The sequence below is a fragment of the Phalacrocorax aristotelis genome, chromosome 2, assembly GCF_949628215.1.
Source record: "Phalacrocorax aristotelis chromosome 2, bGulAri2.1, whole genome shotgun sequence".
Lineage (NCBI taxonomy): Eukaryota > Metazoa > Chordata > Aves > Suliformes > Phalacrocoracidae > Phalacrocorax > Phalacrocorax aristotelis.
Genome location: NC_134277.1, coordinates 54,501,357 through 54,517,339, shown reverse-complemented (window position 1 = coordinate 54,517,339; position 15,983 = coordinate 54,501,357). Strand labels below are relative to the sequence as shown.

The window sequence follows — 15,983 nt, the reverse complement described above, 5'->3', positions numbered from 1 at the left end:
TACTCTATTATTAATAGTAAATTGATTTTGTGTAAGGTACTACATCATCTTAGACTATATCAAATAAATAAAAAAATATAGTATCTAGAAATATAAAAGTAGTATATTAAAAATGCAGGTTAGCAGGAAGTCATGTAGACTGTGTTTTAAAAGATGTCCCTAAACGGATAAAATGAAGGCCAGTTCTTCATTGTTCTGTGAGGCAACTGTTACTTACAGCCACTGTGATTTAGTCATCCCTTGTCCTATTCAAATTTACCTTTTTTTTTCCCCTCTCCTTTCCTTATGTACAGTTTCTTACCAAAGATTTTAAACTCCAGCTGAAAGTTCTTAGTAACAGAACAAACTCAGTGTGCTCCTTCACTAGCTGTAGATCCTCTATGCTTGAAGAACCTAGGCTTGTCCTAAAGGCAGACACAGCCAGATAGCGCAGGCTATGGTGAGAAGGACCCACAGAGCTGGGCAGACCATTCTGGCTGGAGCTACCACGATGCCACTCATTTTTGCCAGTGTTTTTCTTTTAGTGTATACTCCCGTGAACAGGCTTGGAACTGCATGTCCCTGACTACATGAAAGCAATATAACAGACCCAGCAACAGGATGCCCTGCATCACTTCTCCCCTCTTACCTAAGCAAGTCAGGTGTTTTAAGAAATAAAAAAAGAGTTAAGGTAATGGTAAATGCAAACATGTTATTCTGGGTCCCATAAACCCTTAGACAGTACAAAATGCCAGAGCATTAGGAAGAGTTTTATAGGAGGCAGGTTTATCCAAAAATCCCTTTTCCAGTGAAAACCTTTAATAACTGTAGAAGACAAAACTTTGTAAATCCACTGGAGCCTCAGCCATGCAAATACACTGGTGTCATCTTTGTTGAAAGCTGTAACTGTATTTACCGGAGTAAGAAACAGCGTTAAGGAAAAGTCAGGGACCGTCTGGACAAGGGAGTAAATAAAGTTATTCTTGATTGATATTAAAGACTAAAAATAGGTCTCCCATCTTCTGAGTTTATGGAAAACATTCCTCATGACCTCCTTAATGCCTCTTGTTCTTCACTGGCAGTAGAGCAGAATTTGTCCCGTGATGGGAGAAATGCTGAGTTACAAAAATCATAGCAAGGGATTGGAGCTCTAGGTGATCCTCAGTTGGCCCTCACCACCTCATTTCCAGCTTTCACTGACCAGCAGGCACAGTCAGCTCACGTGCACGTCTCCAAGATTTGCACAGCTCAACTATTGCCAGTTGCCTTCAACCAACTACTCGCTAGAAGCGTGCATGCAGTGGGCGGGTGTTGGAGCTGTGCCTGCTTGAACCAGAAAGCACGGTCAAACTCAGTCTTGGATTCAGTCTTTTTTAATAAATTAATGTCATTCAAAATACAGTGCCAGAACATGATGCAGCTGAACATGCTAGTAAGGTTTGTCATGAAGCACCTGTGTTCATGTTAGGTTGGCGGCGCCCCGCTACTGCTAGTGGTTCCTGGGATTAATGCCAGAGCAGCACTAGTCACCTGCTCTCCTGCACGCAGAGCACAGGATGTTCCTGAACGGTTTGCTCCCCCCCCCCAAAGTAAAAAACCTGATAGCTAAGGGATATCTATACACAGTCACACTACAGTAATGCTTGTTATTAAATTAACAGAAAATAAAGACCTGGTTAATCCACACTAAAACTTTGTTTTACAATGGAAAAATACATCAGCAGCAGGAAGTAATATACATGAGCCAATGTTACTGTAATACAGAACGTGGAGACATTTACTGATTAAAGCTCCACATAGACCCGCACTATGAGGGCTGACAATTCCTATTGCAAGCCCAGCAACTTAAGTCCACACCTGGTAAACTACCAGCTGCTTGGAAGACCTGTATTCTAAATAGACAGGTATAAGTTAGTGAAAATAGAATACATGCACCTAATAATACAGCTTGACTGAACCTGCAGTCATTTTGCCCTGCGTGTTACCATACACTGGAAGATCTACCCTTCCTACCACAGGTAGATCCATGGGATTTGTTTCTTTTTCTTTTCACGGCATTGCTATACCAACGCGGATATTAGTATTACATAAGTAAGTGCGGCACAGTCCTTTAATTAGGCCACGCTGACAATTATAGAACTAGCACTTAAGTAGAATATCCAGAAGTAGTTCAAAGATAACTGGAAGATACTTTCGAAAGAGTTGTGACATCATCCTAGAAACAGTAACTACTTTTTTCCTGAACCAAGACTTCATAGAACTAGAAATTAATTCTTTAGACAAGTCAGATGCTTAAGCTCATGATATACATATATATATTTCTCAATTATCAGATAATAGTATTTCAGATTATGGAAGCATATCTGCTCATTTCACTGATTCATACTGAATGGCGACAAGTGTTAGGTAGGGCATAAAAATACAACTCGTGAAAGACAGGTTTGACATCTCTGTTCCCGGACCTCTTCTTTCACAAACAATTTATTTCAAGATAACTGAGCACAGGATCAGCTGTGCAGTCTAATCTGGGAGCTATACAGGTGGTAAAGTAACCATCTCCCCGTCCAGCTCAAACTCATCAGCTCCATCGGGTGAGAAGAGATACGTTGGAGGTTTCCATAGGGACTCTTCAAGGCAAGATGGATACAGCTTTCCTACAGTGCACCGGAAGTCTTTCCCCAAGTCCCAGAGCACACGTTCTGATATGTGCTGTCGCAGGAACCAGCGATCGAGTTCCAGGTCGTACTGATAGGTGGCATACTTTGCTCGCTCGTTCATGTGGGTCTCTCGTATAAAGACACACAGAGAATTAGAGATGACGACGGCTCTAACGCATGGGTCGGAGTACCGCTTGGCAGGGATGTTGGCTGCCATTCTCCATTCATTTTTATTCACATCGTAGATTTCCACAGTTACGGAAGACCCATCGACAGTGCTGCTTGGGAGTCTCACACCAGAATTGCTGGCAATATGCAGGCCTCCAATATAGAATATTTTATCGCCAAAAGCAGCAGCTGAAGCAAAACACCTACTTGTCTGTCGCATAGCCATTTCTACCCAAGCATCTGACCTGGGAAAATAACAGTACATCAAGTTGTGTGACATTACGTAAATGCAGTTGTGAACTGCTACTGCCGTGCTCCATTGCCAGGCGCAAGGCAACGGGCTTACCATGGTCCACTCATCCTTCTCGGTATCGTACCTCTCCACCGTTCTCCTGTTGAGTTCTCCACCAACGCTGTCTCCTCCGATTGCATAGATGTATCCTTCACAGCAGACCAGGGATGGCTTTATACGAACAAAGAGCATCGGTGTCTTTGGAAACCAAGTGTTTTGCTGTGCATCAAACCAGTAAAAGCAGTTCACAGTTCTGAAGGCAGCCTGGAATTTGCTGCTTTTACTGTGATTGGTTTTCGTGTTTTTCAGAGGGACTTGCCCGCCTGCTATGTAGATGTCATTGTCAGGAGTTACAAGCGTCCCAACCTTATGCAAGTCAGCAGGAGGGTTGCAGAGTTTGTAAACTTTCTCCGCCTGGGGGCTATAACAGACAGAAGAATAAAGACTACCAGGGTTTTCAGCAGCAGCTTCAATGAATATCATCATCTCCTCTTTTGTCATACCAAGTCTGGGCTTGAAAAACTTGGGCATGGATTTGTACAGCCCTTGTACCACCACTGACTTATCATTGGGCGGTAAACCTTGAAACCAGGCTCTCTGCGTTACTTCTGAAAGTGCATCGATTCGGATTTGGCTAAGAACAGAGGACAAATACTGTGATCGTGATTCGGTGTTGTACTCCAGCCATAGCATAGCAGCTTCGCGAACTGTCTCCTCCTTTTCCACATTCAAATTGTCACTGCTTAAAATATCTATCAGTAAATCATGTGACAGTTGCATGAAAGCCTCCTGGTGGTACACAGCTGTGAACTTGTGCTCTACCATTCTTTTCGCACTCTGTTTTAACTCTTCACAGCTGAAGAGATCAGCAAAACTTAAGAGACGCACGCAATTCTCTGCATTAATTTTTTTGATTAAGTATTCTCTACACCGTTGTAACACATCGTCTACCTGTAAGGCAAAGAAGAAACACACCAAGAATTACTGCTTACAGTCTAGTCCTTCATGTACCAGCAGCAGGTAGAAGTACCTGCTTTTAGGTTCCAACACCAGAGCTTAGGCCTGGAATACTACATATGTACAAAAATACAGCAGTGACTTACTCAGCTGATTCATACAGATGAAGTACCTCATGTGATTATGTCCGCTTGAGAAGCTAATTATCTAAATATTAGAACTGCATTGTTTTACTTCTACCCTCCACAGGGTCCATAAAGCAAGGAGGGATGGGTACATGAAACAATACCTGGCAAGCAACTGCTGCCTGCGCTGAGCAAACTGAACAAGAGTATTTTGAAATCACTACGCAGAAGAGACTATTTAATAGGATAAAGAAAAAAAAAGGTTCAGGGATCAGCAGCAGTTATTTCATACTCAAAATAAAACATTCCTACCTGTAAGAAGCAGGCAGTTTCATAAAGCTGTTCTACCGTGCTGTCACTTATTGCCAAGTTACCCGTGTATGCATAAGTGATGATGATTTGTAAAGTGGCCGCATCCACGTTCCTCAGGTGTACGTGTGTTTGTTTGCTTTCACTTAGCCCACTCATGAACATGGCTCTGAAGAGAAACATACATATTAAGACCAACAGTAAGTACAGGAATCTTAAAGTCACTTATCACCTGTAAGCCTTCAGCGATTACACCCAAAAGGTGAACACACTCTTCGGTTGCCTGCTTACGGGTGTTTAGCATCGACCTTAGGCTACCAGCTAGTATTTAAGATAACGCGCTTGTACAGAACATTCAAAAAGTACCATCAGTGCCTTCTCTAGAAATGCTTTCTATTTATGCAAACTCTTTTGTATTAATCAGCAGATAACTCTAATGATCTTAAAGTTTTAATGATAATATTTAAAACCTTTTCCTATGTCCAGTGATAAAGAGGGAAGAAACATCCTCCAGAAAATACTGTTGAAACATACACAGATAAATTTTAGATTCTAAAACAAAAGCAGCAGATTTCTGCAATGGACTGGGCTAAGTCATACCAAAAAGAACGCTCCTCTGGGAGGAGGTTAGCTCAGAAAAAGGAGCAAGCACAAACACTTCATGAAGTATTTCTTATATACCATTCATAATAACAATATGCAGTAAATGTCAAGTTTGTAGACAAAAGCAAGCAAACAAACAAACAAACAAAAAAATCTATCAGGCTTAGTCTGAAGGGAAAAAAAAAAAGCCTAAGTATTTCCATTACATCTTCCTGAAAAAGTAGAAAGGCAATTTAATGGGGAACACAGATTTTAAAAAGCCTTCTACTAATTCAGGTTTGGTATTGACAGTTGTACTGAAAATTCAGCTCAACACTCTTTGTACTTATTTGGGACTTTTTAGGAAGCCAGATATGAGACCGGGTCAAAGGGGCAGTGGGTGCAGCCTGCAGTCCTGCCTTAAGTGGGTGAGGCAAAGGGGACATGGAGATACAACTCCCTAAGCAAAGCCATTCCAACAAGCACCTGGTACAAAGACAGTGCCCTGCCACCATTCCTTCCTGCCCCAGCCCCATCCCTCTGTCTTCTTCTAAGCTCCTTAACTCAGGGCAACTTGCATTTTAGGAGGGATCACTGACTGGCCAAGTGAGTGTCAGCTTGCCACACAGCTTCTAGAGGTAAGCAAGGCAGTATGAGTGCCAGCAGACTCCTCTTCACAGAAAGGGCGAGGTAGCTGTTCGAGAATCTGGCTCTAGCGCATGCTTACACGCTGCTGAGCGGCCTGCACTGGAGCTGGGCTGCCGCAGCGCAGCATTCAAGCACAAAGATGGAAGGTAAGCTGGCTGCAGTCATACACAACAGCTGGGTCACGCTAAGAGATGCTTTTCTGTTCTTCCCCCTCTCTCCACAGCCTCCTTCAGGGCTATCAATTTTTCATAATAAAGCTAAATTTAGGAAGCCAAGCATCTTTTTGTAAACCAAAGCAGAGAAGAAAAACAGAACATGACAAAACCACAAGCTTGATACTTCTTTTAACCAGTGCCAAAGCCTCATTCCATAAATAATAAACAAACACATATGAGTAAGAGATCTGACTGCGTTTTCTAATGCAGCACACTGTGTGGACTTTTGACAGCTTTCCAACCTTATGATTAGCCACCCACATTAAATCTGGCCACATTTCCAGTGGCTGTTATTTTATAGACGGTTGGAACTATGTCATCTGCAGAAGGCCAACAGCAATAATCATTATCTAGCGATCACACAATACTTATTGCTAAAAATTGTACCAGACTCATCCGAGATAAAATTCACACAAAACCCAGCAGCAACAAAAACTTGTGTGAAACTAATAAATTAACCCTCGAACAGTTCCTGCATTAGAAGGTATTCTCTATAGTCTATACAAGAAAGCAGACAAAACACAAAAAACATGTTAGAAGTATTCTGTACAGAGAGCCCATCTCAACAAGAGAACAGAATTTGCAAACCTTCCTTTTATTAAACAGGACAGAAAAGTTGTAACCCCTCCTCAATGCACCAGGAAGGTGAAACATGCATGGATGTCACCAAGACTGGTTTCAGTCTTCAAAATCCCTTCCAGATGGGCAGATTAATTATACTGTGTTGCCAATAAAAAATTATTCATCACTGCAGAAGATCATTGTACTAGGAAGGTATCTGCAAAAAGTAGTGCTCAACATATCTTACTAATAAAAACTTCAAAAGACAAAAAACAGGACACCTGGGGAGCAGGAGCTACTGAATTAAAAATTATACCAGCATCTCAGTGAGGGGAAAAAAACCCCAAACTTTCCCCCATCCCCATAAAAACACCCCTGTGGTATTGCAGCAAGACTCTCAGGCAAGAGAACGGTTTCTGGCTTCTTTGCTGAGCAGAGAAAACCAAATGATGCAGAAAACAAAGCTGTGAACTTGCACAGCAATCCCTACTTTTAGCAGAGGCTTCTGCTGAGGAACTCCAGCTAATACACACGACAATGGAACTCACATAGCCAAGTCTCAATAATCCCTTGTTACCCTACCTTGGGAAATAAAACAAGATTAAATATTTAAGGATTAAGTGTGAGGAAGAAATCTATTAATTATTCAGACTCTTATTAACTCCCTAAAGAAAACAAACCATTGCAAGTGTGATCCCCCCAATTTATTGTAAAAACTACAGTACCTATCCAGAAGAAATCAAAGAAGCTGGAAAATTTGTTCTACTCTTTTGATGTTGGCAAGTAACGATATTTAGGTTTTTTTTTTACTTACTTCACTGATCTTTAAAACTCCCTGCAACACATTAATCGTTAATCAATTAAGTAACATTACACTCAAAACCAGGTATCATAGATTTTCCAGAATTAACAGATCCTGTTTTGAATACTTACCTGAAATATGAGCTGCACGTTGCAAGAACCATCTTATGGCAGGGAAATTCAGTGCCCTCAACAATCAACACTATGTCAGTTAGCAGCTGCTGTTCATAGAAGAATTTTAACTGCTCCAGCAGGGATACAGCATACTCTGTATTTATCTGCCTCTCGTCCTGGGTAGACATGACTGTATTCCATTAATATTTCCAGGACCAGAGAGAAAAGTCAAGATCTTTTCGCCAGAGAAAGGTCAGGTGAATGTTTCTGAAGTAACCAGGGAAGAAATGGCAGGAGGTCTGTGGCCTTCAGAAGTGATACTGATAAAAAAAAGGCAGTGTTATCTTGGACTGCTGAATCAATGTTTCAGTCTTTGACCTACTGTTAGGTCATCATGCTCTGACTTGATGTCACGGTCTGTTCAGAGACTTTCAAGAGTGTCTGCAGAGCTCCTGTTGAGATCTATGATGCATCAAATGAAGAAGAAAAAGCGAAGACTGAGGTAGGTTTCGTGGTAACATCTCGTGATCAGTGGCTTGAGTGACTGGAAGCAGGAAAGAAAAATTAAACTACTCATTAGCACTTTCTCAAAAAACCTTCATAGTTGCCCCCTAAAAGTAATTGTCTAACAAACTTACTTCTAAATTAGTACTAGACTCATGAATTAAAATGATTTAGCAACACAGCTTCTAAGGTCAGAGAGTTAAAATGAGGTTCAGTAAGACTTTATTCCTCTTCCAGGAACTACCCAGTTTTCCCACTGAGTATGCTTGTGCATTTCCTTCAACCATTGATAAGATAACCACATTTTTTTTTCACTTCCATATTAAACAGCTACTTCTTCTGTTTTTGTGTTTTTGTCTACTTAAAGCTTATCAATACCAGGCCAGTAAAAATATAAATGCAGTTTCTTCAATATTCCATCATTTGCCATCTAAAGTCTCAACATCATCATTGACCCATTTATTTCACCTTTGGCATTCTACTAGAGAACAAGCAGAACTGGAGTTAAGGATTTAAAAAACCCTAGCAACCTATATTCCTATATTTGATTTATCTTTCTGTGCAGAAGGGCTTCACCTATTAATTTTTCACATTCCATTTTTTTCCTTCTGAGTCATGTCCATACAGCCAGGGAAGCATGACTGCAGCAGACAGGAGAGAAGATAGATAAGGAGATAACAGAAGCAAAGGGATGCTGGAATAGCAAGGGTCAAAACACCTGGAGCTGTTACAGAGCAATGACCACTGGCTACCAGTCTGTTTTCTTGTTTGGACGTTTCTCCTCTTAAAAAGATGGGTTCAGGTTTTATCTTATCTTCCATGCAAACACAGAAACATAATTAACGATAGGAGAGTTGTGGCAGTAAAATCACCATCATGAAGGACACCAGAGTACCACATCTATCACATGCTTCCAGACTTACTTAATCTTGCACGGTTCTTTCTCATTCCAAAAGCAAGGAATAACCAGGGACATATTTGTATAATGTCCAAGACATCACTATCATCATAGCTCATCATGAGCAGAGAATGCAGAAACAGCTTTTGTGAAACTACATACTTTAAATTCCATACAAAAACACACAATTTAGTGTAGATGAAGGCTGTGGAAATACCTGCCAAGCATATCAAAGACCTGCTATTTCAATAGAGCCCGGCCTGTAATACAATTCAAAAAGCTGTCTTTTAAAATTCACTCACTTGAAATAGATATGCTTAATTAATGCCACTTTAATTACTAGTAATTTAGTGTCACTCATCTTTTTCAGTGAAGAAATATACACAAACCGGAATCTCAAACTCTGTTTCCACTCGTTGTTTAACTGGAAAACAGTCAAAATAGCCCAACCCAATATTCACTGTTTGTTCAGGTGAAGCCAGTTCATTAAGAAAAATAGAAAAGGTGTTAATATTTAGGGAGGAGGAAGGAGAGACTGCTATCTGCTATAATAACATATTAGCATAAGTCTTGACTTCAGACCTTCAAGTTTCAGGCGCAGCTAACCGCTGAAGTCACTAAACCACAAGCATATCAAGGACGTACAAAGATACTGCTCATCTAAAGCAATGACCTTCTGCTTCAAGTCACAGCTTCTTTTCACCAAATTAGCATGCATCCTATCTCCGCATCACTGACCACTATCCTGGTTATCTGATAACAGCTTGACATGCAACCTAATCCATTGACAGATTTTGCACTGAACTTTAAATGGCTACAGAGACGCGCAGACTTCCTCAGCATGCTAGGCCCACAGAAATAAATAGCTCATGGCTCTACTGGTATCCCGGGTCTCTCCACAGCATTGTTTTTCCTGGCTTAGGAGTAAAGTTTCAAGAACAGTACAAGCTGGTGGATTAAGCTCTGTTTGGGCAGAGCATTAGTAATAGTAAGCTGTAACAAAAGAAGTCATTGGTATCATAACCTCCTATTCTGAGGTAATTTTAAAGAATGAAAATCTTCAGAAACTGGAAAAAAGAGCAAAACTAATACGCACTGGTTTAGTCATTAGGTAACAGAACGAGTCAAGGATGCCATGGAGAAATTGATATACACCTGCTAGTGAGATTAAAGTAATTTTTGGCAGCACGCGGCTGACAGTCGATAACTGAAAAAGCAGACCTGTCCAACAGAAGACGAGTTGAAACTGTGAAATTAATTACTATAAATAGCTGGAACATTAGATTATGACCCTCAGTAGCAGAAAAGATTGAAGAGATGACAGGAGTCTTGTTGCAGAACATTTATGTGATGTGAACCACCTCTGAACTGTAAATTTACAAAGCTGGAGTCCTTGGTTTACAGCTGATCTGAAACCATCTCATTCTCATTGTGCTCCAGGGAGAGGCACATGGTAGGAACACGCTACGTACACAATTCCCATTTTCCACACCCATGCAGGGTTTTGCTGGCAGTGGTAACTATTTGCTAAAGAACAAAATTTTGTATTTGTCACAAAGTCAGGAGTCGCATCCCATTCACTTGCAATGGAACCATACTGAATACTCCTCTGGAAAACGATACATCAAGGATCTCTGAATTTCTGGTCCCGAATTACCAGCATTTATGTTGTCATTTGCCCAAGAGAAATTAATCTGTTCAAAACATAGGATAAGTGGTGTTGTGCCTGGAAAGTCACCCAAGACTACCTACCTCTCTCACACCCCTCTGAAGAGTACAAGACAGTTTTAAAGGAAATACTCTCCTCACTCCAGAGGCTGAAAAACTGAAGCACTGAAATAAGAACAAGCTTGTCAAAAGCCCAAGGAGAACTGTAAGAGGCTCAGTTCTCCCCAGTCCCAACCAAACTCACTCTCTGCGCTGTGCTCGGTTGGCATACAGCTTGGAGATCTCAGCTAACTGAAGAACTATGAATTTGAAAAGATGTCTACGGATGCACTGCAGACTCCTGTAGTTCTCATAACTACGCAGCGGTGAACATTTCTGATTTATGAATGAAAGTATCTAGGCTGAATTTAGCTCAATGACCTGAATTGAAACAGATAAAATAAAAATATTCTTTGAATACAAGCTCTATGAGTAAGACTTTCCCCTTCAATGATGTCGCTGGGATGACCATTTTGTTCTGGGTGACCTCTTGGAAGTCAGCTATCTAAAACAGGACTGGTAGGTAGCTGCTGGAAGGCCACAGCTGTACTGCATTGCAAAATAAACCAAATTATTACTGGGTGATCCAAAGTAACTCCCTATCAAGCTGGGGAACAACATTAAATAACAGGTTGATAAGAGGGTTTGATTTTAAGTAATTATTCCTTTTAGCTTAAGTAATTTAATGAGGTGGCTTTTAACACTTGTTCATGTACTTCAAATCTGAATGAGACCATTCCAAAAATTAGTCATCAAACATTAATGAGTTACGGGACAAGCTATTAATTGCCTTCCTTGAATCTGTTTATCTTCTGAGGTCAGACAAAGACTGACAGAGATACACACTGCACTACACACATGGAAATGTTAACTCTATACTTCAATGTATAACATGGAATAAGTATATTGACTATGTCCAATTTAATGAGTAGCAAAAGGTATGTAGATATAATATTCTTTAACTGTACTAATTCGAAACAAAATTTGCTTTATTTTTTCAAAATAATAAGGGAAAACCAGGTATATAGACATGCAAATATTTTTTGGTTTTTTTAGATATTTTGATACTAGGAAAAGAAATAAGTTCTCCTGAAAATCCCATTAAGAAGTCTGCCAGATTAGATGCCTGACTTCCACTAAAATTCTGGGAAATGCTTAAAGATCTATGGAAATCTCACAGGTTCTATCTGCATCTTCAGCCACTTAAGTATCTCTTGAACTCTAACTTCACTAACTACAATTTACACTTCAATAAACCTGTGTTTGGAAGAAAAAAAACAACAACCAAAACTTATTTCCCTGGACATTCAACTTATTTAATTAGTTTCAACTAATTAAAAAAAAAAGCTTTAAAGTACTACTTTTGTGCACTTTTAATCAAATTCCTATTTCTATCCAAGGGCAGCTTCATACAAATCACAAGTAAAAACATGTCTAAAGAAGTGAGTCATTCACTATTTTTAACATAATAAAATGTCAGAATTAAGAACTGAATAACCATAAACCAAACTACACAAGCATTCACGTGTGTAGAGAGAGAGAGCAATCCTCTCAGCTAGCAAGGAAAGTACAAAGCTCAGGCACTTTAATACTTAGTTACTATTAAGGGTACGCTGAGTTACAAATCAACATGTTTCAAAATGATTACACTAACTAATAGCAAGGGGGAATACAAGTACTAAACCCAACCAAAATCAATTATGTAAATCAATACACCTAGCCAACAGATCTCAAAGATGGGAAAGAAAGAAGAAAAAGGAGTTGGAAGCTCTAGATCCTTGAGTATGTATCAAATTTGCATCCTTGGCAGCAAAAAAGAAATAGGTAATTGATGAAGCAGTTCCAGACTCGTAAGTTTTCCTCCCTTCGAAAGCCATCAAAGGTGTCTTTGATACCACTGTAGTCCAGAAACCTGAGGACATCAAGGAGATTCTAATAAGGCAACAACATGGAATTTCACAAAAAAAAAATAAAAGGACCGATTTATTCCTCCAGTGTTATCATCTTGAAAATCACTATTCACTTGGAAACTATTACTATTAGTTACAGCTTTGAGGTAGTTGAGCTTTCTGAAACACCGCAGAACCTAGAGACTAGAAGTGTCACACTCCATGCTAACAACGTGCTTGGTCACAATGTGCTCCTCCTTACCAGTTTCTTTCCTGTTTTTCTGCTCCTAAAGGAAGTCATACACTAAAGGAAGTCCCTGCTCAGAAATAAAATTAGCACAAGATAAACCAACAACTTAACTTGGCAACTAGCCTTCTACGTTGAGCATAGGTAGTTTCCATCCCCAAGGGCGTTTCTGTTTTGTGGAAAGACTTGACCTGTTTTGGAAAATGAACCTTTGAAAAAAAGCGGGCCATAGGTGTCTTCAGTAAGGTCCAGCCACAGATCATGCCTGTGCGGAAAAGTAGGGTTTTTTTCCTCTGAGCTCTAGTATGCTAATGAAGCCAGTGTGTTTTATTTAACAACTTAAATTTGAGTTCACTAGTATACATCACTGCCATAAATATTCACTATGAGATATGATGATGTTCAACTATTAATTCAAGCGTTTCTACATCCAGAAGTTAGATTAATAATTAATGTAGCTTAACAAACCATAAGTTAGTTCCTGAAAGGTTAAGACTCTTATAAGGGATACCTTATTCATGCATATAGAATTTATTCTCAAAATACAACAGCCACTAAATTAAGGCAATTTCAGGATTTGCACCAATTCTGGTCTGTTTCGTAATCACATGACCAAAACAAAAATCCTGCCTAAAGAAAAAAGCAACAACAAAAAAAACCCACCCAAAACTAAAACACCAAAACCAACAACCACCTATCCAAAATGTAGTTAAAAAAAGTAAGCAGCAACATCCTTTCTTCAGCTTTGGTCTGCTCCTGCAAGATACTAGCTACACAGCACCAAGCATAACAGGTCCCTTTTACTCCACACACAAAAATAATTAGGAGTGACACCTACACCCAGACCATGAGACTATGTGATTTACGCATCTGAGTATATTAAGAATTACCTATTTCTCCTGGCACACTTGTGAAAAATTAAGTTGATTGTGTATTTTAATGATCTCCTAAATACATAATCTGAACAAAATTCATGTAGATACAGCCCTAGGTGAGCTCACAACAGCACGTAGGCTTCCGGGTCCACTGTGATCATAATGTAACGTAGAAAGCCAAGCTATGACTCTGCAAGGAGACCTCTAAAAACACAGATGCTAACTACAGCACAAATCCATTTCTAAACCATAATTAAAGTTATTTCAAAAGCAGCAGGTATCTATCCCCTTCATATCAGAAATAATAGTAAATACTGGAAAAGTCTTTGGCATGCAGGCAACTAACTTCAAAGCTATACTAGGCATATATTTAGGCTATGAAAATTCACTAAGAAATTTGACTCTTCAAATCCACATGTAAACACCGAAGGCCACTCTTGGTCACCATAGATACAAATACTAAATATACACACACACCACTAGATTTATCAAGGAAAGGTGGGCAATTACAAGAAATGGTAGTGCCACTACAGTGCTGTTTTCCTAGAAGACTTCATCGTGTCTGCCTCTTCAAACATCTCTAAAAGGAAAAAACAAAAACAAACACTGAAGAGTCACAACCATCCCAACCGCTCAGCTGAAGAGAAGCACTGAACGCTGGAAGCCCTGCTGCCCACCCCGGTACAGGCCTGAGTTTACTGTCCCCGTCTGTTTGCGGGACGCAGCAACACGGTATTAGAGAGGGAACGTATTTTGCCCCTCTTCCTGACACCCAGACGGTGCGCCGTCCCGTCCCTCCGTTGCTTTAACTCCTTTCCTGCTTGCCCAAGAAGCCCCCACCAGCCCCAAGGAAAGGGCCACCCTCCCGCCGCCCGAGCACCGCCGCGCTCCGGGGGTCCGGGGCACGGCCGGGCGCGCCTCCGCCTCCTCCCCTCCTCCCGAGGAGCCGGCCCTGCCCCAGCAGCCACCTCGCCTCCTTCCCCGGGCTGCCTCCGCCACGGGTCTCCGCCGGTGCCCGGCGGGCCCGGAGCCGGAGATGCCGCCGGGCGGGAGCGGCCGCAGGTCGCGGAAGGGGCGGGCGGGAGCCGCACCCAGGCCTGGGGCGGGGGGAAGAGGGGGGGAAGGGAGGAAGCGGTCGGCTGCCGCAGGGCCCCCCGAGGGCCTCCCCGCCCGCCGCCCGGGCGGCGGACACCTCTCGGGAAAGGGACGGCGGACACCTCTCGGGAAAGGGACGGCCTCCCCCCGCTCCGGCCCCGCCAGCGAGGAGACGGGAAACGGCCCGAGGGCCGCGCCAGAGGACGGAGGGCAGCCGCCGCCTCGCGGCGCGGCGGGACGCGAGCGCGGGAGAGCCGCCACCGTCGCCATCCCCCTCCTCCCGCCCGGCACAAACCTCCGACCGCCGCTTCCTCTTCTGCCTCAGCGACCCAAGCGCGGGCGGCCAGGGGCGAGGGGCCGGGGAAGCGGGGGAGGAAGAGGAGAAAGAGGAAGGAAGGAGGAGGATCCGGTCTCGCCCGGGCTGCGGAGGCGGTGGCGGCGGCAGCGGCGGCGGCGGCGGCCACTCGGCGCGCAGGCGCGCTGGCCTCCACCTCCTCTTCACCGCCGCTCGGCGGCCGTTCCGAGGCCCCGCGCGCGGCCGCTCCTGCCCGCCTCTGCTGCGCATGCCCGGTGGCGCGGGCGGGGCGGGAGCGCGTCCCTGAGGGGAGGGAAAAAGAAAATACTAGGGACCGGCAACTTTAAAAGCCAGGGAGTGTTTTTTTTAATTTTTTTTTTTTATTTCCCTTTGGGTCCTTCCACCGAGAGAAAGACATGGAATTTAACTTAAAAAAAGACGAAGGGAAGTCTGCGAGCAACGAGATCAGTCACCCTTTCCAGGCGTCTTATAACTTGTGTCTCAGTGCAAAGGGCAAATTTAATCTGAACATTACAGAAAGAAAAATAAAAAAAAATCAAAAAATTACAGGAATTTCCCTGCCTAAAGATATAAATAGTTTCCATGCATCTACAGCTCTCTGTTTTTCTCCAGTTGCTCACTGACTTGCGTAGCGCATTCATTGTGCTTTCTTCTCTTGCCATCTCTCCCAATATGAGTGCTCTTGTCGTTCAGAGAGGTGAAGCTGCAAAGTGGCAGCTCAAATCCCCGTCTCCTGCAAAGACCCAGGGCAGAGTCAGATTACAACCTTACATTGCATAAATTTCTGTTGTGCTAATGACATTAATAAATTTCTGTTATTATATTAATGTAATTAACTGGAATAAGCACTTCTCTTGTTACATGGAAAGAACATTATATACATTACATTGGTCAGTCCACTCATCTGTGTTATGGTGGAAGAAGATTGCCCCCTTTGCTCAGTACTGAGAAACTGACAAAATTTAAAATCAAATGTAAACTTTGCCTTGTATTGTCTGGTTATTTTTTTTCTTCCTACAAAAAGTGTCTTTAACAGTAGTTTTA

General features: G+C 42.0%; 1 protein-coding gene across 2 annotated transcripts; it reads right to left on the bottom strand.

Moving 5' to 3' along the window:
* Nucleotides 1-1,336: 1,336 nt before the first annotated feature.
* On the bottom strand, nt 1,337-15,178 carry KBTBD2 (kelch repeat and BTB domain containing 2). Of its 2 annotated transcripts, none has more exons than XM_075083623.1 (4): nt 14,919-15,178; nt 7,427-7,952; nt 4,491-4,656; nt 1,337-4,047 (listed from the first exon to the last, which is right to left on the bottom strand). In XM_075083623.1, the coding sequence occupies exons 2-4, from the start codon at nt 7,594-7,596 to the stop codon at nt 2,512-2,514; spliced, it is 1,872 nt and encodes a 623-aa protein (XP_074939724.1). In that variant the 5' UTR covers nt 7,597-7,952; nt 14,919-15,178; the 3' UTR covers nt 1,337-2,511. The 2 variants fall into 2 exon arrangements, with proteins under 2 accessions (XP_074939724.1, XP_074939725.1); XM_075083624.1 differs by lacking the exon at nt 14,919-15,178 and adding an exon at nt 14,497-14,574.
* Between the last annotated feature and the right edge of the window lie 805 nt (nt 15,179-15,983).